Source organism: Arctopsyche grandis, chromosome 13 (genome assembly GCF_051622035.1).
Source record: "Arctopsyche grandis isolate Sample6627 chromosome 13, ASM5162203v2, whole genome shotgun sequence".
NCBI classification, from domain to species: domain Eukaryota; kingdom Metazoa; phylum Arthropoda; class Insecta; order Trichoptera; family Hydropsychidae; genus Arctopsyche; species Arctopsyche grandis.
The window spans coordinates 9,294,720-9,319,105 of record NC_135367.1 but is presented as its reverse complement, the minus strand read 5'-3'; the positions used below and the strand labels follow the sequence as shown (position 1 = coordinate 9,319,105).

General features: G+C 31.6%; 1 protein-coding gene across 11 annotated transcripts in view; it reads right to left on the bottom strand.

Moving 5' to 3' along the window:
• LOC143921391 (uncharacterized) overlaps positions 1–24,386 on the bottom strand; it is a 182,139-nt gene that overhangs the window by 66,698 nt on the left and 91,055 nt on the right. For 7 of the 11 annotated variants that reach the window (XM_077444663.1, XM_077444664.1, XM_077444665.1 and 4 more), the window contains exons 3-4: positions 20,867–20,920; positions 13,282–13,311 (exon numbers count right to left, since the gene is read on the bottom strand). In XM_077444663.1, coding sequence (XP_077300789.1) covers positions 13,282–13,311; positions 20,867–20,920 — 84 coding nt within the window. The remainder of the gene's footprint in view (positions 1–13,281; positions 13,312–20,866; positions 20,921–24,386) is intronic. The other 4 variants (XM_077444667.1, XM_077444668.1, XM_077444673.1 and 1 more) reach the window with 1 other exon arrangement.

The window sequence follows — 24,386 nt, the reverse complement described above, 5'->3', positions numbered from 1 at the left end:
TGTACATATGTACGCATCGCATTTGATATAACGTCGTGTGTGTTACGTTGAAGTGCATTTAGTTAGTGATTTAGGTGGTTGCAGTTTGTTGAATTTTCCGGGTTTAGTCAAATCTTCTTTTTATAAGTGTTTAGCATTGATATGAGGAAGTGTAATAAGAGGAAGTGTGCACGAGACGAAATTAATCGAAAACTGTCCGTTTGTGTTTACGCAAACCTAATCTATTCATGATATTATAATTTAATCGTATACATATTGAATTTGATTCTAAATCATGTATAGTTTCATGTTAATAATATTATAACTAAACGATTATTTAAAATTCTTTTCTAGTATTGTATTGTTCATTCACTTAATAACAATCTTTTTATAAATGTTTACTTTTGTAATATGTACCTATACGTCAAATGAAAATTACTATCATTAAAATTTTTCGCAAGATACGTCACTACTACATACGAATGTCAAATATTATCACAAATAGTTAGATTTTACTTTTGGTAGTGTTACCATGTTGATTGTAAAGTGTTTGTTCCCTTTTTTGCTGATTGTCTTAAGTATGACGAAGACAAAATATATTTTGCACAAATCTCAAGATAAGTGTAATGTATTTGTTTTAATTATTTTCTCGCGAAAAAGACGTTATCTTTATGATTTATGTGGTTTATTCTGCGGCATAAAATGGAAACCCGTCATAAAGCTATGGTTAATATTGTGACAGCTGCCCCCCAGCAGTCTCTATAATCTTGCGGTCAACATGTATATTTTTTTTATTTGTTTTATTTTACATGAAAATAAAGTATATGTAGAAGCCGCAAAAGTGTAATTTAAAATTTTCATATATTTTTTTACGTTGATTCCTATACATAATAAATTGTTTCGAGACAAACACATCAAGAAAGTCCTCATTTTCACAAAACAAACGAAAGTTACACCAAAATGTTTATATTTTCCGCAAGATTGTATATTACTTTGAAGCTAGACGTTTTTATTATATTTTTCACTTTAAGGTCGCTTACAAAATTTGCGTGATTTATCGCAATTTTTTATCACAAATGTATGAAGTGGATAGCAACGCTTTTAGTTCAGTACCCTTACTTTTAATGGCCATATCGTTGGGTTCAATTATTCTATGTATATAAAATGTACATTTTAATAGAAATATCCCTCTTCAATGGTGAATTTCTCCAACCTCGTATCGTTTAATAGAAATATGTCCCATCTGACCTAAATGCAGCCATGTTTTTTTATCATTATTTATGAACGGTACTCGGCTTGAGAACTGGGCCGAAGAGTAATGCACTGACGAGATCAAAATCCTTCTTAACTTTATATAGAATAAGATCAATGATCAGTAACTATATGCATACATATGTACATGCGAGATTGATCAGTAAATACATTTATTGGATTCATCCCAATGTCATAAAATTACACGCATGTTTTCTCTGCCTAAAGATTATTTACTTATTTATAATATGAAATGATGCGTAATAGCACAATAATTCATATTTTAAATTAGAAACCAACTGCCAAAATAATCTGACCATTTAATTCAATACTGATGTTTAATATTAAATTTTTATCTATCGATATACATATGTATGTACATATAATATTTATTTTCTGTATTTTATTCCATAAATATCGACATTTAGCACTACCGGTACTACTGAAAAATTCACTACTGGTAGTAGCGATATTCACCGGTATTGATATACTCAAACAATTAGTGCAATGAAATTTAATAAATTTCCAATAAAATATTTAAATTATATTTTAAATTTATGATACACTTCGCAGCTTTTTTGAATACCAGGTCAAAAAGGATGTTGCATATTGACTAATTCTTCGACTAATCCATACAAACTAGCCGATACAGCCTTTTATTCTAAATTCGAAACAATTCAACATAAAATTGAAATTATTACGTTTCAGTACTACTTGGTAGTGTATTTTGTACTACCAAAGGTCGAATTTTGACCAAACCGGTTTCAGTAATAACGGTATTGGCATCCCTAATATGTATATGACTGACCATTCAACATATTACTGACCGTTCATCCATTGATATATCAACGGGGAAAACACCGATTTATATTTTATAACTGATCAAAATCACTAAAAGTTACTTACAAATTAAATAGAGGCATTCTAATATGTAGTGAAGTACATTTCAAGGAAAAAACTATTAAATCAAGGGATTTTTTTCGAGGAAGTCCTTTTAGCATGGTACTTTAGTTTTAAAGATATAATTGAAGAAAAAGCTTTAAAAATAATGATACCAAAGGAACTAATTGTATACATCAATTGGCCATTAAAATAAAAATAACAAAATAAGCTCTGATCAAATTGGGTAAGAAATGTGACAAGGAGAGTGGAAGTGGGATATAGTGGAGAGAGTGAAGTAATTGAAATGGCAATGGGCGGGTCATGTGGCTAGAAGAATGGACGAAAGGTGGACAAAAGAAGTGCCAGAATGGTACTCGAGAGAATTTAAAAGGATGAAAAGAAACCCGCAAGGAAGATGAATGGATGAAATTAGAAAAATGTGTAGGGTGAAATGGATGAGAGTTGCACAAAACAGAGACGAATTGAAGCTTGATGGAGAGGCCTTCATCCGACAGTGGATAGAGAATGGCTGTAAATGATGATGATTCAAGGAATGGTTGCACTGTTCGACAAATGACAACTTTTTTTTTGGTTCAGAGACGAGATATAACTTTTCTTATAGATCTAAAAAACGCGATTTAAAAAACACATATGTATATCCCCGAATCTCGAGCCAATTAACACTTTTTATTACCAGATTCGTGTTCACTGGGCATAGATCTATAAGAAAAGTTATATCTCGTCTCTGAACCATTTTTCGAGTCGAACAGTTGCAAAAAAATTAAATGAATGTATGGAGATTTCAAATCTTCAACAACAGAGCTCCAGTCGAATATGCTTATTTATTTAAATATTTAATATGAATTTATTTTGAACATTTGTTAATTCAGAAAGTGATAACTTCAATAGTGCGTTACCCAAGTGATGCATTGCCCAACGTTTCATCTTCAAAGGTGATCCGAATGTTTATTAGGGACGCAAATACCCGTTCCCTCGATGGACTCGCTCCATTTCCCCATTTCACGTGTAAAATTAAACCACACTGACGTCACAGGTGGGATGCACGTGCAAGGGCATCGATCCCCTCTTTATTGAAATAAAACGCATTTCAAATGTCGCAACTTTCCATCGAGAAACTGGGACGCGACTTCTGAATATGCGTTCCATCTATTTGCACGTGAATATGTCATGCGATCAATGAGACTTGTCAAATATTGTAAATGATTTGTATTAACGTGCACGTATTTATTGCATCTTTTGTATGCAAGTGCTAATCGATCTGATGAACAGAATGCAAATCTTCCTAATAGATCGGTGTATAATAATAGACGTACATGTTTGTCAGGTATAATTAGTACGTATGTATTTATTATATACAATTTGAAAGTTAAATTTGTATGGATACAATAATAGCAAGTCTTCTATCATTATCTTTAAATGTAAATAATCGATAAATCAACTATCGCCTTTGTATTTTAAATGAAATGTTATGAAATTTTCTATAGATAGATAGAACACCTGGAATACGTGACGTCAAAGAATTCTTAATGCCGATTAAATGAATTCAATGGATACAAAATTTCGTGATTTACTTACACGATAGTCAGTTTTCAATTTCAAATATATACATATACTATATAGTGTTCTAAGCATCAAAATTGTGAAATTAATAACATTTCTCTGTCTACGTGTTCCGAGTAAGGAAAAAAATACACGTTTAATAAAACTATTTGATTTTCTATGTTATTCTCTTTAAGTCTCTTTGTTTTTCATTTCTATGACACATTTACAATATTTACTTGATTCAAGAAGACATCTCATTATCTCTTTATCGCATTTTCCTTCCACTGAAATTACACAGATCGTGTTCAAAATTCGGTCGAATTTAAACATCCTTTCAGCGAAACGTTTGGTCACAACGTAACGTCTTACGTAAAGTTAAATTTCCATTATTCGTATCACTTTGGTAGATTCAAATATGAAACTAAATGCAAGTAAGTCTACATAAATTTCCAAATTGAAACGAGATGATACCCTCGATCCATACGAAATTCGGAAAAATCACATACAGTTTACGGAGAGCTGTAGCTCTAATTTAATCGAGAATAACCAGTATTTTTGGAAACACACACGTGTTATATGTATATTCACCGATTTTATAACCACTAGATCGTTAACTTAATCTATGGCGTCAGAACTAAACAACATTTATGTCAGGAATATATTTTATATCGGTAGTGAAAGATTACACCTAATAGTAAAAAGTGTACGGCTTTCTATTCGTTTTTGACATGTTTTAAAAATATAAATATGTGTAGTTATATTTGTTTGCTGAAAACACGATTGGTATAGAATCTTTCAGAAAACACGCTTTGTTTAGAAAATTTCAATGACGTAATACATCAAAAGTGACAGAGTGAAATATGTACATACGTACGTAGGATTTTGGGGCAATATTGATGACTTCAATCATATCAAAGTACCTGTATATTGTACATATGTATATGGAGCTGTTCAATTTATACGGTGTAACTTATTTGATTTCGGTATTTTCAATTTTTAGTGGGTAAATAGATCAATAAATTCGTTATTGAGTACAAAAAGTGTTGAGTGAAAAACAAAATATTTCGGAAAAATGGGTGTCCTTCTATTCCGCGTCAACATCTCCAGTTCTTCTTTGATATTTTGTTGAAGCTGTTCCATATGAAATTGGCCACACTATTTACTCTTAATGAGTTGATAACATTGAGCAACAAAAAAAATACCAGAGCGGAGACTAGCCAATCTTTACTAAGTTTGACCCACTGAATTCGAATATGATATTGATTTTTGTTGGTGGGTGATCGTTTACGAGATATGAGCGTTTAAAAAAATCCGCGATTTTCACAGTTTTTTAGATTTTGCGGTCTTTAGGTTAATTAATTTTTAAATTAATTAATTAATAAAGTTTTAAATTAATAGGAAAAATATCTGACTATTGATTCCAATACTCACTTTGAGCGTAACAATCCTAAATTTTGAGTTAAAGACCGCAAAAGCTAAAAAACTGTAAAAATCGCGGATTTTTTTAAACGCTCATATCTCGTAAACGATCACCCACCAACAAAAATCAATATCATATTCGAATTCAGTGGGTCAAACTTAGTAAAGCTTGGTTAGTTTCCGCTCTGGTAACTCAAAAACGTGATTTTTTGTTGCTCAGTGAATCAATCAAAATCTTGCCAACAATTATACATACATATATATCCATCAAATAACTTATGAAATCTTTCAAACGTCCAGTTCACAGTCGCCTAGTTTTGGTCTACACATTATGGAGATACATCACGAAAGATGAAGTTCCACAAGATACATATGGGATTTGGTGCAAACGATCGAAAAGCGCCAGACGGATTGAACCACAGATTAACTAGATGGCTGCTTTAAACGCAATTCTCGACTTAACGAATGAAAAATTGCACATCAGATGACGAGTAACCTTTCGATGTGCACATATGCAATTATTAAAATGGTAATTATTAAAATTGAGTTGCATCTTTCTGGCGAGTTTTTAATAATTTAATAAGGAAAAATTTGGAACTAAAGTATCAGAAGCACAGAACGCATACAGGGTAGGTATGTCGGGACTTCGGGTAGATTTCACTTAGTGTAAGTGCGAACAGTGCGCACGCATAAGGTACACATGTCATTAATCTGTGGTTCAGTCTGTCTGGCGCTTGTCGATCGTTTGCACCGCATCGGATACATATGATATACATCTCAAATACAAACACTTGCAGATTGTGGGTGGTCCACGGTTAAATATAGTCGTCGTTAAACTGAGTTTCCTATATGGAATAGTTGACAGTATTATATAGGTATGTATGTAGTAAACGGCTCTTTGTAACGGTACGGTACGCTTACCCACTTTACCATACAACTGTTCCAACGTAGGGACGTGTTGTTCGAGTGACATTTAAATTTAACACATCAAATGTTTATTTTTAATAACATTCTAATTTTCACAACAATTCATCGGTGAAATATGCGCCACGAGAAAAATATATAGATGTTGATTTTGCGAGCGTGTGATAAAAAAGAGGCGCCTGGCAACAACGTTTCATATGAAAGGCATATAGATAATATAATATAAAATGCATCAACAAGGCGACGTGTCCGCCATCGATCATCGGCTTGTGTTAATGTTTGCCGATGATGACAATGGTTAATATTTGAATGCAGATATGTACACCTAAATAAACCGTTCTCGCTGAAAAGTGGTTGAACAGTTGGACTGGTGAAATGTCAAGGAAATTTTCGACTTGGCAAAAACTTGACTTGTGTCTCATTCCAGCATGCAATATTGTGATCTTTGTTTCGAATTTGCTTTGATTCGATTTTGTGTTTGTTTTAATGTGATAATGCGATTTTTTTTCAGGATTTATGAATAATCATTGGGAATTGTTTGCATGAAGTAGGTGTGAGACGATATCGTGTGATACTTCGTTTTAAACATCTGTTTCAATAAGGCATTTAAACAGATGTGTAATGACTTATAATGATTTAAGAATCATACTAAGAATTAGTTTAGCTTAAGTATCATATATGTATGTAAAATGAGATTAGAAAAAAAAATGATTAAACAATAAAAAAAAACTAATATATAATTTCGAAAGAGACTTGGTATGTAAGTTTGTATCATTGGTTGGGAATTTCATAAACAATGCAAAATTTCTATGGCGACAATTCAATTGGTTGAATATTATATTTTTTTCGATTCAAATAAATTTAATAAAAAAACAAATTAATATTTATTATTAGATTCGCCATGTTTAAGCTGTTTATATTACAAATAAAACAACTAGTATACTACAATTTGGATCATCATTTTGGGTCAAATAGCGAATGCAAATATTTTCATTAGATATATCTAAAGAATAATGATAAATATGTATTTATATTTGAATATTCTGGATTAAAATCTGAAAAAAATATTTTTGGAGATTTGTTTTGTTTAAGTTAAAAACATTGAATCGATCTCTTTACTAACTGTTAACTAGACCGTTCTACCGAATCAAAGCAAAACTTTTCACAGTTTAATCACAAATTTATATGTGACATTTTTCTTTAAATACATGTATTACATATACATTTGATATACATATGTACTTATATATTTATATAGTTTTTATTCGAATTACTTCATACTTGATACTCGCATATAAAACCTTGAAGTACTATTTTTTGAATAAAAATTTAAAACGTATGTAGTAGTATCATATTATAATTACGTATAATTTTTTATTACTAAGTGAATGAAAATATAATTATTTTATAAAAATCGTTTCCTAGTCGAAGCCAGGTGTTCATAGTTACATATGTGATTATATTCAGAATGAGCTGCAATTCTATATGAAGTGCAATCAAAGGTTCTTAAATTTTTCTATTATATAATTCAACATACATATGTGTGACACATTAAATCAAATAGACAGGTTTGCACAAAGAACTCGAATGGTGAAAGTAATTTTCTCGAACTAGTTAGAAAATTTTCTAGAAGGCCACCATTGGTGAATACTAATAATCCTGTTTGATATCAAATACTATACATTTTTTTAATATAAAAACGACATTCTATTACATAGAAAAATTTTATCACTTTTTAGCTTATTATATACATCGAAATATGACATGATAATTATGACAAATTTCAAAGTTTAACACCAGTGGACTCTTGCTGGTGGAACCTTGACAGCCAGCCAGGATTCCAAGACGTAACCGTCTCTGTTGTAAGAGAACGTTCTAACGACAACGAGTTTTTCTCAGATTGAGTGGCTGTGAAAGGTCGTCTAATATTGCAATACTGACACACTAAAAACACATTTCCTCTAGAAAAAAGCACGCGGAAAATTCACCATCTCTAAAAGAGGTATGCAACTTGAAATTCGGTGCATTCGAACTGTAAACCTTCGATGGACGAAACTTCAGTTTACTTTTACGTGATTTAACCGGTTATTTCTAGTCGACCAAGACGGATCGATAGACGCTTGATTTATATACTTGGTATATTTTCCTTTCAACATGTTCCTTCCTCGTGACTTCCGATGACGTAGTCAAAGACTTCTCCCATTTGGCGTCGTTTGGACGTATTCTACGTCATTGTCATCACGATTTTCTTCACTCGAGTAGTCGTAGCCAAGCGATTTCACATTCGGCTTTGTTCTAAAATCACGGAAATTCGCGTTTGGCTGGAAAATTTCCCATAAAGTTATTTCAACAATACTTGCCGCACGTCATATCTTTGTTTGAACGTATTATCAAAAGTTATTGTTTCGATTAAATAAATGATTTAAGCATGTTTCCGTTCAACGAATTAACAAAGTACATATTAATACCCACACAAATTTTTTTTTAATTTAATCTTACAATTTCGATGATAATCATTTTTCAGCTAAAATGATAAGATTTTTACGATACAGTTAAAATACACCAAAGTATTATATTTCTGACTATTGTAAACTAAATCAGACAACTACCTGCTAAGTATCAAATATAATTGGGTCACATAGTCTTAATAAAACAATACGTTTGACCTGGATATTTAAACTTGGACTAAAAAAAATAATATCATTTGATTATAATCATCCGATTTCAAAATACATATATAAACAGTGTTTCGAGACGATTTTGACCTTAATTCATTTGAGAAATGTTTACGTTTCAAATTCTGATTTGAATCAAATGTGCAATATGCGTTGATCCTTATTTAATGTATTTAAATCATGCAAATATTGTTGAAGTGTCATTAACCTAAATCGACGTTTGTAATATGTTTATTAACAGATAAGCAGATAAATTAAATTACAGCAAATATAATATTTATTGTGATACATTTATATACCATAGTACAAAACTTTTTAGTACTATGTATATATTTAGTACTTAGCAGTTTTTACTTTATTTTTTAATGCAGTTAGATGTTTTTTTGACGTTATTTTAAATCCTTTTATGAATTAATCAAGATTCATTAATCTTCAGTCCAATCAAGCAAAACCAGCCTCCTACAGAGCGCCGTACCAAACAAAAGGTAACCTCGAAACACACCAACAAAGCGACTTTGAGTTCTAATTGTAAAAAATGCACATGCAATTGTGCAATAACGATAATGAAGGTCGTGACAATTATTACCTTTGTTTATTTTCATTGTCACAAAAGCAAAAATTCGACAAATTTAACACAACGCGGATATAAACAAATACAAGTACTTTAAAAAAATATTTTATTAAAAGTACTACTGTATAAAATTTAAGCGCCATTTAAGTATTATAAATGAAAAACGATACTGATTCTCGCACGCATTAGAGATAATCTGTCAAATACGAGTATTGCGACACGTGGTGTCATTTTCAGTTGAAGCGTCTATAAAATAGTGTACTTCATTAAAAAAAACACAGCTTTATCTATGCATTAAGTCGTCATAGTCGAAGTCAAAATTTTATGATCGTATAAGAAATAAATAATCAATGCATTAATTTGTCTAAGACTGTAATGTAGACTGACATTTTAATCCGTGGTCCATTTCCTTTCAAACTGATAATTACAATGTGATCAAAAGTAAATTCAAAGCCAGGCTAGACAAGATAGTAATCAAATCGTTTTATATTGCAACCATTTGACACTTTGGGGACGAATTTGATTATGACACAAAACTAAATCAGGTCAGCTGCGTTTCTATTGTGACGCACTAGCGCTAGGCTTCCAGGTCATCTTCGATGTATTTTAATCGAAATTAATTGCAATAAATTCACTGCTAAAATAAAAAATAATGGTATGTTGAAATTGCGTCGGATTTTTTTTTGATTTCAATGAAAAATAAGCCGCTTAATTGCGTCAATAGCTAGTCAATACTTATATGTATGTACGTTCGGAATCGAAAATAGTCGTTATTTTTATTAATGTACTTGGACATGCACGTCAGTGAATGGAAATGAGGATTGAATTTATATCGCAAATTTATTTTCATGTTCGAATTAGCATATATTATAATTTTTTGTCGAATAATGTATTGAACATGCCGTTTGATGTTTAATCAATACACGTTCAATATTTTTAACACAATTCGTACACACTAGAAAATGGTTTCTTTCATATAAAAACCGATTTCACGTCACATAACATCACAACATGTAATCGCACATATTCGAAAGCTTTTGAAATGCTGCGTAAATTCGTCTCATGAATGTTAGAACGGTGTTTTCCAAACTTTCAACCTTGACAGTGTGACGTATTTTCGACTGTATGTTTGTACTGGCATTTTCCTCGATCAATAGGCAATGGTTCCACTCTGTAACACTGACATTGAACCTCAAAATGGAGTATCGCATTAAATATAAATATTTTAGACATTACAATGATGCACGATAACGACGGCACGTACAAACATACGCGTACTACAGTGATTTAAAAATGCATAGAGGTTATTCGTCGGATTATGGACCGGGGAACGAACTGACGTGAAAAATAAAAATGGAAAAGAACACGTCACGAACGCAAATCAATTGAGTGTTCCAATTGAACGTAGGAGTAAGTTGTGTTCTTGAGGTATACAAATGGTACGAATTCATTACGAAGTGAACTATCAGAATTGTTGGAAATTATACCAATTACTAGACTACTTTACCACACTAATGATTGAATGTCAAATTGACGGTTGAATGTCATAATTTCCTGAAGTAAGTAATATGTACCTGCCATTGGTTGGATGTAGAAATAAAGTCACTACCAATTGATTATCTCCATAAGAATCGTCGATACAATCCCATGGGATTCCCCACTGGAATCTACCCTGATATGTATGGGTCTTGTTCTTTTATCGTCAATGCAGTTTGGCATGTCTTCATATCCTGGAAACTTGTTTATCTACACTCGTTCGGCGTGCTGTATTCATAAGAGGTTTATTTTTTTTAGTAAAATGACATTTTAAGATTCTTAGCCTTTATACAAGCTTTTTGTTAGTTTCACTCTAGTGCAGTGACACTCCTGCCCATCAAAAATTTCTGATCTGATATTGAACCACTTCTTCAGGTCGCTTTGGTATCTTTTCGACATACTGGATTTAACTAACACTGAAATAAGCCATGTCTCCGACATGTAGCTAAAAGAATTTAATCATTAAGAACTCATTTAAATTTACATCGGAATATTGTGTCAGATTGGAACGATAACAGCTGGCTATCAGTTAACAACTACTTTTTAAGATTAAAATTTAAAATTAAGATTAGAATTTACTTTTTTCACTCTCGCTTATTAGTTTCACTTAGTTATAAGAAATTGTAAGCTGTAATTGTAAAAAATTGAATTCGTAAGCTGATTTAAGCCACGGTCTTTCGATAGCTTTGATATTTTATTGACATATGTATGGGGGCTAGCTCTCATTAAAGTAGGCAAATGTGTCCGGCATGAACTAGAAGAATTTAATCACCAAAGAAATCATTAAAAATTACATCGTATAACCATCTGTCAAATCAACTCACATCTCACTTAAACAGTCGTCAAAGTTACTTTTTTCACTCTCATTCTTTCTATGGACTTTATCAGTAAAAAACTCTTTTCAATTAAAGTTTTTAACCATTTACAAAATCAAAAATAATAATTGTAGTAAGCGTTTTTCTTCTTAGATCAATAAGTCCATCCATGGTCATCAACTTTGGTTCAGTTTATATCAAAGAAAACGTCCAACTTTCATGTCATCAAGATTAAACTTTTAAAAGAGTGCTGATCACAGACCCCTTGAAAGGTTTTCCACAGCATAAGAACCTTTTGTAACGTTATTAAAACCAGCAGCATTGCATGGGCTTTCTACTCGAATAGAGCTGTTGCTAATTGTTGGATATTCTTGCAGGAAGTTTTAACGAAAAACGGGCATTTGAATAGTTATTCAGCTTCCAACTAATTCATCCTCATCAAACCAACCAAATTTTTGATGAATATTCTGATGGAGCTTTAAAATTGTGGGTCACAAATCTAATTTTAAACCAAATCGACACACTTTATGTAAATCCTAGATTTACTGGACCAAGTTTCTTTGTTCTTTAGTTGCACGAGTAAATGTTCATCTACGCATTTGTGCATGTAAATCGTTAAAAACTACATTCATATATTTTTTTGTTCTGCTTCATTGCATTGCATTTTTTAAATAATAAAAATGATGGGCGGAGCAGTTACCATAAATTGTATTCGTCCCACATGATGCACCGAACATAATCTAATATCGATATAAGCTACTCAGCAGCACGTGATTTGTAACTTATCTTATAGATGTGAGCATTGGTATTATATGTATATGTATATGTACATACATATATACATTCATATATGCCTCGAAGCTTAAGACTAATCACAGAAATGGAACAAATCGTGAGATTCACCGATCGATTTTGAAACCTGTTAAAATAATTTAACAGGTTTTGATGTTTGAATAGATTAATTTCCCACGAAATAGAGCAATTGTCCTATGTATCGTATTACCCATTCTTTACATTGCCACCATCCGAGAACTACAAATTTTGATGACACGTTTCGGTGTCAAGTGTCGTTGTTTGAAGATGCGGTGCGAAATTTGAAGGAAAAGTCTTTGAAATAGGAACGAGACCGCCAGAACCGCTAGAACAAGACTGTTTCCAATTAAAAAAGCTTAACTTTTGATTGGTGAACTGCACGTTTTGCGAACGTTGATTGAGAGTAATGACTGGCCATTTTTTTTCAACATTATTTCGAAATGGGCACATCTGAAGTTCGTCGATTGATGGATGGAAAAAAATGATCATCATTTTTTATACGAGCAACGTTACAAGGAGGCTGTTGCTAGGCGATATGAATAAATGTGATTAAATTATTATTTAACATTGAGAGAATGCTTCAAGTTGGAAATGTGGATGAGAGAAAACAACACTTGTAAACTTATCAGTTTTATCGCAACACTGGAAATGCTATGACCGTTCTTTATATGATACGTTGTGGTTTTGTATCCGGTTAATGCATATCGATATGTACTCAGGCATAATACGTCAAAAATATATAATATTTAAATGTAATTACATTATAGAGCCTGTTGAAATTATCATTATAATAACTGCACGATGACAGTCTCGACACAATTATTTTAATTTAAAAATGAAAATGGAGTCTTACCAAGATGTGAAAGTTCTGTTAACTCGGCACCTGTGAACAGAAAAAATAAAATTTGTATTACATACATATATTGTTAAAATCATCGCCATGATTCAGTTCAATTTTTCAACAGAGAATGATGAAGGTTATTCTATAATGCTATCTCATAATCATTAGAACAAATAAATCCTAAATATTTCATCAATTCAAGTATTAATGTATTTAGAATACAAAGTTTAGTTCCGCTTAGTTCAATGTCTGTATAATACTAACCATAAATAAAAGTACATATTATGTATGTTTTATTATGGACAATAAAACGCTGATAAATTTATCATCATTAAACCATTGTGTTAAAAAAATAAATATAAAATATAATCAACGGACTGTTCTTAACATTTCAAACTAATGTATATACCGAATAATCCAATTATATATTCATCTCTTTTCAAATACATCTTTTAATTAATGATTTACTTTGCTACTTTAATTCGATATAATCTTTTCAGAAGCCACTAACTAATTTTTTTGTAAATTTATCTATTTTGATAAGTAAATATCTGGGTATGTGAGGATAATGAAAAATGTGATACTGATAGTAAAAATATATACATACATTCTTATTACAGAATCCATTTTGATGAAATTTTCTTCTTCTTATTCTAAATCCGAATTCGGACGTAGGCAACTATCATGGGCAGACACTATAAATGTGTTATCTAATACCTAATTTTCCGAGTCCGAGTCCCATCCATGACCTGATGTTCTGAAGCCAAGAGAGCCTCTTTCTCCCAAGCCACCATTTGCCTTCTACTTTCCTCTCTATCTGTAGTGGGCGATACTTGGGGCCACATATGACATGGTCAAAATATTCCATCTTTTGGCGCTTTACCGTGTCAAGAAGCTCTCTTTTTATAAAGAAGCTGGAGGACAGTTTCGTCATTCACAAGTTTCTTCTATGATATTTTTAACATTCTTCGACAACATCTCATTCAATCATTCCAATAATTTGTCCGCGCACAATCGGGTCTGTCTTTTCCATGCTAATTGTCATTAGTTTTCTATATTTTTGTTTTTTATGTCTTCCACCTTCACAACAGCAGATTGATTCCAGTATAGGTTCTTTAAAAGGGCGATATCCCTTCCCTCTATCCCTGTTGGTTTTAGTGTATGGATAAATCTATCAAGTTTCACTATATCGAATGCTTTTTCGAAGTAGATGAAACAGACGTATATCCTCTTCCTGAATTTCTTACATTTTTGCAGGAGCAAGTTCATGCAGAACAACGCTTCTCTTGCTTCCAATCCCTCTCTAAATTCAAAATATGGATCGCTGATAATGCTTTCGCACTTATATATTATCCTTTCTTGAATGATTTTGAGCTCATTAAACTATTAAATCTAAAATCACCACGGCTGTTTGACTTATTTTTCTTTGGTAAGGGACTAAATGTCGACTGTAACTATTATTGAGCAATTTTTCCAGTCTTGTATATTTGATTGAAAAGTATTATCAGTATTCGAATGCCTTCTTCATCCAATAATTTTAATAATTCTACATATATTTTATTTTTATTTTTGCCTTTTTAATTACATTTTCAACCTCACAGTGTAATACTCACAGACCTGATATTTGAATTCCTTCCCTTATTTCTGGTTCATTACGTTGTGTTTGAAAATCTTCCTCTATATATACATATATTCCTTCCAAATGTTACAGCCGTATTGCTTGAAAGTTTTCCATCTTTGTTTTACAAATAAATCAATTTGTTCCTGTTTATTTATTTGTTTGTGCATGTTAAAATGATCATGCATTTTTCCAACTGTCTCTATTTTCTCCTAAATCCTTCTCTTTCGCTTTTTTAAATATTTTTCGAATCGAGCGGTGAATATCTTTATATCGAGCGTTTTCTGCATTTTTAAATGTTCTACAGCGATCCATTTAGTTTTTTTTAGTCATCCATTCACGTTTTTTTGACAAATTGGTATACTTGGTAAATATTTCCTTGTTACCTACATACATTCATTAATAGCCATTTTAATTTCATACCAATTTTCATCAACTCCATCCACTGTCATTGTATTGTAATCTACATATGTTTTCCATTTCATTGTTAATATTACGAGCAAGATTTATTTCTATATTACGTAATTCATGTTTTTCTTGAAAGGAAAAACCTGAATTATTACAAACTTAAAATTCGATACAAATTCAACAATGGACATACAATATCTGTGCATTAAGCCATCGATATGTTTTGACCATTGACATTTCATCGAATGGTTTTGGAGAGGATTTGATACGTGATGTAATTTGAAATTAAAGTCTAAACTTTACATTGTATTGTTGAAATGATGTAATTTGTTATATTGAAAAGTCATCAATGAGCTCTGACAGAATATGAAAATAGTAACAAAACTGCATTAATGTCTCAAATGATTTTTTTTCTTTCATGAAATCGTCTCGTCAATGCAAGACACACACTGTTTTCGAAAACTTGTTGGCAATATTGTACTAAAATGATGAAATACTTTATTACTAAGTACATTTGCGCAGTATACACAAGTGTGTCTGGGTTATCAATAACGGCCACCAATTGAATTGCTGCCGGGATATCTCGTGTCAATGAATGGTGTATAAAGCAGACGTGTTCCAATAGAGATCTTGTCACCTGTTCTTGTGTTGCTGTGCCTGTCGCCTGCATCTCTGTCAACTTGTTTTTCGATAACTGTACCCGTTCAAACAAACCGTGAGGTGCTAAATTAAATCATCTTGCTGTCCAACGCCACGGGACTGTGTCATTGGTTTCGGATTCGAGGTTCGTCGTCGGAGAAAAAAATCATCCCGCGTGATTTTGATTAACCCTTGACCTCAACGTCCGCAGTTACGACATCATCCATCAACTCGTGGGTACTCCGGGTGATGGAGAGCGTGGTTCATATAATTAATAATCGTCTTTTTTTTCGGCATGCTCATTAAGCAGACACACGAAGGTAAACGTCGATGGGTTTTTGCGCTTTTGACCGTTTGCGAATTCAATCTTCGAGATTTGCAAAGCCCGTCTAGACGGGGCAAATTATCCATGATTTTTTCCCAATGATATCATCGCGAGAAAAATCAGCACGCTTCAAAAACGTGATCGGTATAATTTGACGGGTACATTTTCATAGTTTGCCTCTGAATGTGTCTTGAAAATTTACATCTGTACAATTGATGAGGATCTATTGTACGTACGTTCTTGAAAATGACGCGTCTGATTGTTGAATGACAAATTTGTCAAATGCCTTTTTTATGGTTTCAACTTGCCTTGCGTTACGTTATCTGTATGTACTGTACATGTGGTCGACTTGTATTCATTGGAAAGTTTGAAATTAGAAATAAAAACAGGCGGAAGAGGTAAACCAATTTTGATAAGATTATTAAAGAATTGAAACATAACAATGACGATGTTTTTTATGTAAGCAAGTTTTCAAAACAGATTTTGAAAATTATTCAAATAATAGGTACATATATTATCATATAGTTTAAGAACACATAAAAGCTTTCAAAGTGTACGTTAACCTTTTCCATATAGTTTAGTGTTAGAGTATTAAGAATATACATACATATAATACATAACTTAACAAATAGTTGTATGTAGAACAAATTTAGTTAAATTGCATTATACTTTATACTATTATTTATTTATTAATTTATTAAAAACAGAAACATACAGTATTTCATTATTTTTACAAAGCAGTGCAGTTATATATTAGCCCCGACCATAGGTGCCATTACAAGTTGCCTAATGCAACACCTATGATTGAAATTTTGTACATAAGTACCAAATAATATCAATATACAAAATATGAGTTGAAAACACCGTGCGACAGCCCCTGCCATTCAACTCTTCCACTGCGGAAGCCGCTATAGCAGCTCCGTTATATGTATGTAGATGTTCCTCTTCCCAATTAATCGAGCAAAACTAAGAGGTTGATTACATTGGGCCTCAATATTGCTGCTCCTTCATTCAATTCAACCAAGAAGTTTGACTTTCCCGACATTATATCGTCATCGACATCGTTCAGTCTTGCAAATATTCCGTCGATGACAGCCAAACTGCACTGCAAAAATCTTGAGATTTCTAATGCGAATAAACAATTGCAAAATACTTAAGATTTTAAATTTTAGATTCATTCAAATAATCTTATCTATGGAAGATCTTTTTTTCTAATTTAAAAGACTAGAAAGAACAAGTAGGTATACATATCTATGTATTTTTTTCGATATGCTTACAGGCCAAGGAGCATTGGTAATTTTTTTTTAAATTAGTGATGGTGACAAGTATGGACAGAATTAGTCAATCATTTAAATCACGAGAAATTGTTGAATTGTTTTATGGATGATTAGCAATGGTTTCCGATAGCATTATAACAAACCCGATTTGATTTCTCGCAAAAGAGATCTCACAGCGTTCATGTTAAAAAGAGTGAAATGCAACACTTGTCAACAAGAAATCAAATCGATTCTGTAATAATGCTTTCCGATGAACGGGTAACCCAAAACTTATTAATTAATAAAATTATATAATTAATAGTGTTGTGCCCGATGAAATATGATCGCATGGGTTATGGCATATTAAGTTATTAAATAAATAATAAATAAAATAAATGTGTCGGTTCTGTGTTCGATCCGCATCGCAGTAGTATTTTTTCAAATACATTTAAAATATGATTCATTTTATATTTATATATAATTGTATAATATGAAAAAATTGTTCAAAACCGTGCTTAATCAAATTACCGCTATGTATTTTTTTATATGGCGTGACGTAAGCAATTTCTAACCTGTAATATAGTGATAGACCCGATGAAAATTTAATCGGGTGTATTACCTAAATAAGTAAAAACTACCTACCTTCCTATGTACATATAAATAATATAAAACACCAATAGAAAAATTAACTAATAATTTAATTAATTAAATAAATTTTCAATAGATGGCGGTAAATGCCCTGAGACTATTGCTCTAGAGCAAAACAGTATATATAGAAGTTTTTTCTTGATCTGTTATTATATTGCGTTTCGAATAATCGAAGTAAATTAAATCGAACATGTCGTGAGTGCGATCATTTGGCAAGTGTCACACATGAGCCATAAAATTCACTCGAAATAATTAATTCGCAATATCACTGTCGAGGGGATTCTTTTAATTTATATTCGCACGGTCGGTTTGAAGTTTGCTGAACGACCAAGGACTTTTCAATCAAAGATCGCTCTTGTGACGCTCGAAGAAAACGCGTCACACACCAACAGCATTTGAAATAATTAAAAATTTAACAAGTATCATTATTTTTAATAATATTATGATTTTTTTTAATATTTTCAATCAATTTACGTCACCGCATAACTCTCGGCGTGTGTGAGATCAAATTACCATTTTACAATGTTAATGTTAATCGAGTTTATTTTCATACAGTTAACGCGTACAACTTGTAATCCAATAACCGATAATAGCACTGCACGGTTTCTCGCCTATAAAAATAAACAAAGCATCAATAAGATACTGTATTATTACGTCAATAGTAAAACCTTAAATTATAATAATAAAATTATTTACGATATATGTCAATACTTACATACGAAAGTAATAAAAGTGTAGCGTATTTATAGAAACAGTACTGTGTGTGGTAACAAAGTCAAACAAAGGGCAAAATTACACGAATGTTTAATTAATACGTTCCATTGCGAGTGTGTTTTATCGAAAAAATCGTGAAAATTGTAAACCTTGAATTTTTTTATCATAAACACACGTATGGTATATTTAGGTATAGTAATGATTCATGTCTGCTAACACTGTTACAGTTTAGTCATAAGAGTTGACATAGAAGTTTCCCAATGAAACGCTAACCAGATCCAGAGGTGATTCATATCTGTTCCCAGTTGATGATTGTGTATGTAGATATAAAAAAAAAAGCACGATCTTTAAACTGATCGTAATGCAATCTCTCCATAACCGACTCGTCGATTAAACGTGACCAGATATTAGTATAATCCTGTTATATCTTATCGGATAGCAAGTGTCTTGTGAATAACGTGCTAAATCAATACTCTGACATAATCGACTTTTGAGTTGGGGGACTAAGGTTCGAAAGTGTGAATTATAATAATATATCAGTGCGATGGGTGAAATTTTAAATGTAATTTTCATAATTTGTAGTTTGTTTTTATTTAATTTTTCACTCTCGTAGTATAGCTTTTACTATTTACTTGGATGGTTGACAAAAAGAGAACGTAACTGTATATTTCTAGGTGATTTTCACAGAATTTCCAGCGCGTTTTTCACCTCAAGGAAAATCAATCGACGCGACGAAATAGTGTATTACGTTCAAGCGTGATTTTTATACCCAAGGTTGTTTCAAAGATATTGTATGGAAAATTTTACTGAAAAATCGTGTTAATGAACAGATAATGTACATAGACTGATATAAAAACCTATCTGTATAACATATTATTAAAAAAAAATCTGATATGCGATTGCATTTGCAAATTAGTGATCGAAATAAAAGTATTAATTTCAAGGATATGTAAAGTTTGTTTTTGTTTTTTGTTTGGTGAGAATGCGTTGCCTGGCAACAGATTGTGAAACACTGCCATAAGTGGCATTTTTATTTATTTTATTTTTGTTTAGTTATAAACGCTGAATAAAATACAGGAAAACATGACGCACAACGTCAAATGACGAATTCAATTATGCAGCAAGTCGTTGATTAGTTCAATTAGTCAGACGTGAAGTTTATTCGTCGCTTGCATAAGAATATTATATATTATTTTAAAATAAATTTAGAATTAAAACTATGTAAATATAAAATTAATGTACAAAAAATTCACAATTGCACACAATGAAATATTAAAGCAATTTTAATTATAATTATGCGGTCAGTGAATTGAAAATTAGATATTTAAAAGTGGCATCTATGTGTGAATATGTATATTAATTTATTTCACATGATTTTATACCTCTTTTTGAAACGTATTATGCGCCATCTATGTGCGAGTATCTTATACGAACTTTTTTCTATAGATGTCTCAATATATATACATTATTTTATTTAACCATTGAAAATTATTTTTAGTATACGTATAGATGTCGCAATTCACATTTTTTTCATTTTCAAAGCAAATGTTCTATAAATACAGATATAGGTGTCTCAATACTCAATTATTAATTATTTAAAAAGTATTTTCAATAAATGTATAGATGTCTCACTACAATATTATTTGCAATATAAAACATTTAATATTTGAAACTAATATTTTTATTTGTTATATAATCCGTTTAAATTTATTAAGATAAATTATGATCTGAAAATATCTCGCTTCATTAATTTTCGTAATGTTTTACAGCTAAATAAACAAGGTATTAATTAAAAATATGCACATATTCAAACGATTCAATACCGACGTACAACGTAAAAAAATCACCACTTATTTTATAAATAAATTTTCCGTGACGAAGATGCACTTCAACATAGCATGTGTTCCCGAAGAAGTCGACAAGATGAACTAGGATGCACGCAAGTCTTGTTTATTGAAAGATTATATAGTTGATTGCAAAATTACATACCGGTGGAATTGATGAGGCCCGTGATGTCTGTTGTCGACCCATCGCTCCCCATTCCTGTAACAACATAAGAAATCTGTTAAATTGGTATCAATCATCATCATAAATAAGAAGAGGTTAGTAAAAAAGATCCAACTACGATAAACAAAGCACCGAATTCATTTAAAGAACCAAATTTTACATGAAACTTTCCTTAAAAAAAAAAAACAAAGATCATCAACATCGTCTTCATAGAATATCTCATTATACAATATGATAGCGATAGTTCTGAAGATACGCTATCTATAAAATTGATTCGATTTCATTTTTCAAAAATCATTCCTTTCATATAAATCATAACAGTTTAGAATGCATGAAAATTATAATACTTATATTATTTAACAAACTAGACAAACAACTCACACCTTAATATGTACTCAAAGAGTGGTATTTAATCGCTCTAATACGTTATCATGTTGATAAAAAATTGTCCAGCGGTAATAAATAACGTGATTGAAATCTACCATACATACCTAATTAATTGAGAAATTAATCAAATATGTTTGTATAAGTGCTGATACATGTAGTTGAATATACATATACATAAATAATGGTGTCGATTACTCATTCAGCACAAAATATTGATAAGAAAATACCTCAAGATACGCGGCATATTTACGCGTCTGAATGCAAAGGTACGTGCAAAATGAAAAAAAAACCTTTCAAGAGGACCCTCGAGGTATTTCCGATTTGACATAATCTAAGAATTATCTCGGAAGCATTTAATCTCAATATATTATAATCCCAATTGTCGGCACGTTCTCGTTTGATGTCAACTAGTGAAGGATCTCGTATCACAGTACATATAAAAGAGTCTGTGCTTGAAAAATTGTAATCAATCAAATACGATCGTTAATCCAGTGTATTTCCCATACATGTCAAAGTTTGATCAATCAATCATTATTTATATACAATAGACGCAGATGTGATTTTGGAATTTTTAAAGAGGAATTATTTAAAAAAATGGGTTTCACATTAGTCACAAGTTGATTAATAATTGTTTGAAATTGTATCCGTGGAGAAAACTTATGAAACAAAAGTGTATGTATGTGCAAAACGATTTGTCTTAATACTATAGTTTTATTGACGTTTATAGCTTAATTCTCAATACAGGCGATAATTCGATAAGGCTCTAATTGATTTATTACATATTCAATTGATGTGCTTACATACTTAAAATATGACTTTTAACAATGTTTACCAGATTACTTTTATATGAAAATGCATATAAAATGTTTCAAAAATAGATATATTTAATATTTATAGATTTATCGACGTTTGTTTTAAATATTTCGAAATAATCAAATAATCGCATCCATTTAGAGTTGAAATATAATAAAATATTGCAGCCATATTTTTCACAAACCGTCTGTTCACCGATAAAAGACGGTCTGTGAAAAAGATAGCTGCATACGTAATGGCATAGTAAACGAGATCTTGGTGAACAGACGGGGTGAGAAAGAGATGGCCGTATACGTAATGCCTGGAGCGCATCCTCGGTTTACGGAAAATCTGTGAACGAGTTTCGTGTCACCATAAAATATATGTACATATTTATAAAATATATATAAAAGCAGAGGGTGGGTGTGCATTTTTTTGCATCGAAAAGTTATGCACTGGTAGAGCTATTGCATATCAGAAGAGAGGTCGTGTGTTCAAGTCCCGGCCTAATACGCCGCTGGCGAGATCTTATGGTTATTTAAACACATATCGACCATCTTCTGTTAGAATTTTCCAATTTCTCTAGCTCAATTATTGTGATGGATCCTTAATCATAATCATTACTTCGCCCTGTACTTTCCTTTCATTCTGACACAACTTTGACCAAATTTATCTATCAATTATTTGTTCAACCTACTTCGTATTGTACTACGTCCTCTTGGGTAATATTAAAACACTTCTTCAAGCTATATTTCTTTTCACTCTCAATAAACTATACACTTTTCCACAATTTTCATTGATTTTACCTAACTTTCTGTAGCGTTGTTCTGCCTAGCTCTCACATTCAAACAAGAGGATCAATCAAAAGCGATCTTCTTAAAACATAAACCACAGCGTAGTGCATCGGTAGAAGAGAGGTCGTGGGCTCAAGTCCCAACTAAATACACCGCTGGCGAGATCTTATGGTTTTTAAAACACAGATCGACCGTCTTCTGCTAGATTTTTCCGATGTTACTAGCTTAATTGTTGTGATGAATCTAATAAATCGGTATCCTCTCCCTCATTTTCTTGCAAATTCGAGTAATTGCCGTCTTGGATTTGTTGAATCTTATAACATGTTACCAACATAATGTATTCCTCGCGAATTTGCTGTGTATCAATTTTTCGTTGACTGTCCATAGATGTCTCTATTGTATTCTATGTACTGTTATATATATTTGAAAAATTTTTAGTACTTATGTACAAAAATAGTCTAACCATATGTGTCGCCTTGGGGTAATTCCTGTCACGGGACATACATACATATGTATGTATGATGTGTGTTTGTTTGTTTTATATATTATTTTATGACCAAACATCTTCATTCAATACATGAACGCAGACCATAATCATTATAACCATTGTTATAATGCTCGTCTTTATAGCTTCTCAAATTACAACAAACTTTATTTTATACCATTTTACACAATAGACTGTACACTTTTGATTTAATGTACAACGCGTATTAAAATCGTTATTGATGCTTGTGGTTTTAAACAATACAGGTGTGCTATGTTTACTTTATATATGTATGTATATATATTGGTCAACCATTAAAATATGAAGTTGAAAGCGGCATTAAGCCTATAGTAGTGAAAGGTTGCTGATAGAACATTACATAGAATGCTTTAGTTTACTACCGGTCGTAGAATGCTTTACTTTACAATCATCATAAAAATTGACTGATTTTATGCGATCTAGTCATTCTACTGCGCGCTCTACTAACTTGTAAAACAATTTTAATACACGGACAGTAGGAATGTCTGGAAAATCCGTTTACAAACGATTAGTAGATTATGGATTGTAAAACATGGATAGCCATAGGTGAAGTGAGGTGGGTTTGATATTGACATTGCTTTGGTGCAATATTGATATCGTCGGTCTCACGGAATTCAATGACACGCGGTTTGCATGGAACGTCAGACACGATTACTATTATGGCAATCATAATTTTTATACACATTAACATTGTCGTTTTTATGACAGTGTAGTGTAAACGATACGGTTGATTTTCACGGCAAATGTGACGGAAATGTGAACTTTGATGCGTCGATTGCTTATGCTTTTATTTTCTCGGTAAGACTTTTCGCTTGCGCAAAGATTATTTGTTGTTTTTTTTATGGATTAATATGTATGTTTTTACGCATGAATTGGATACAATCGAGATTAATGCAAAACGTACAATTGATATGCATCTTGAAAAATATTATTCATGCATTGAAACGTTATCAGGAAAATTGAATTTGAGTACCTACAATTGGCGATACTCGTTTTGCCGAAAGTA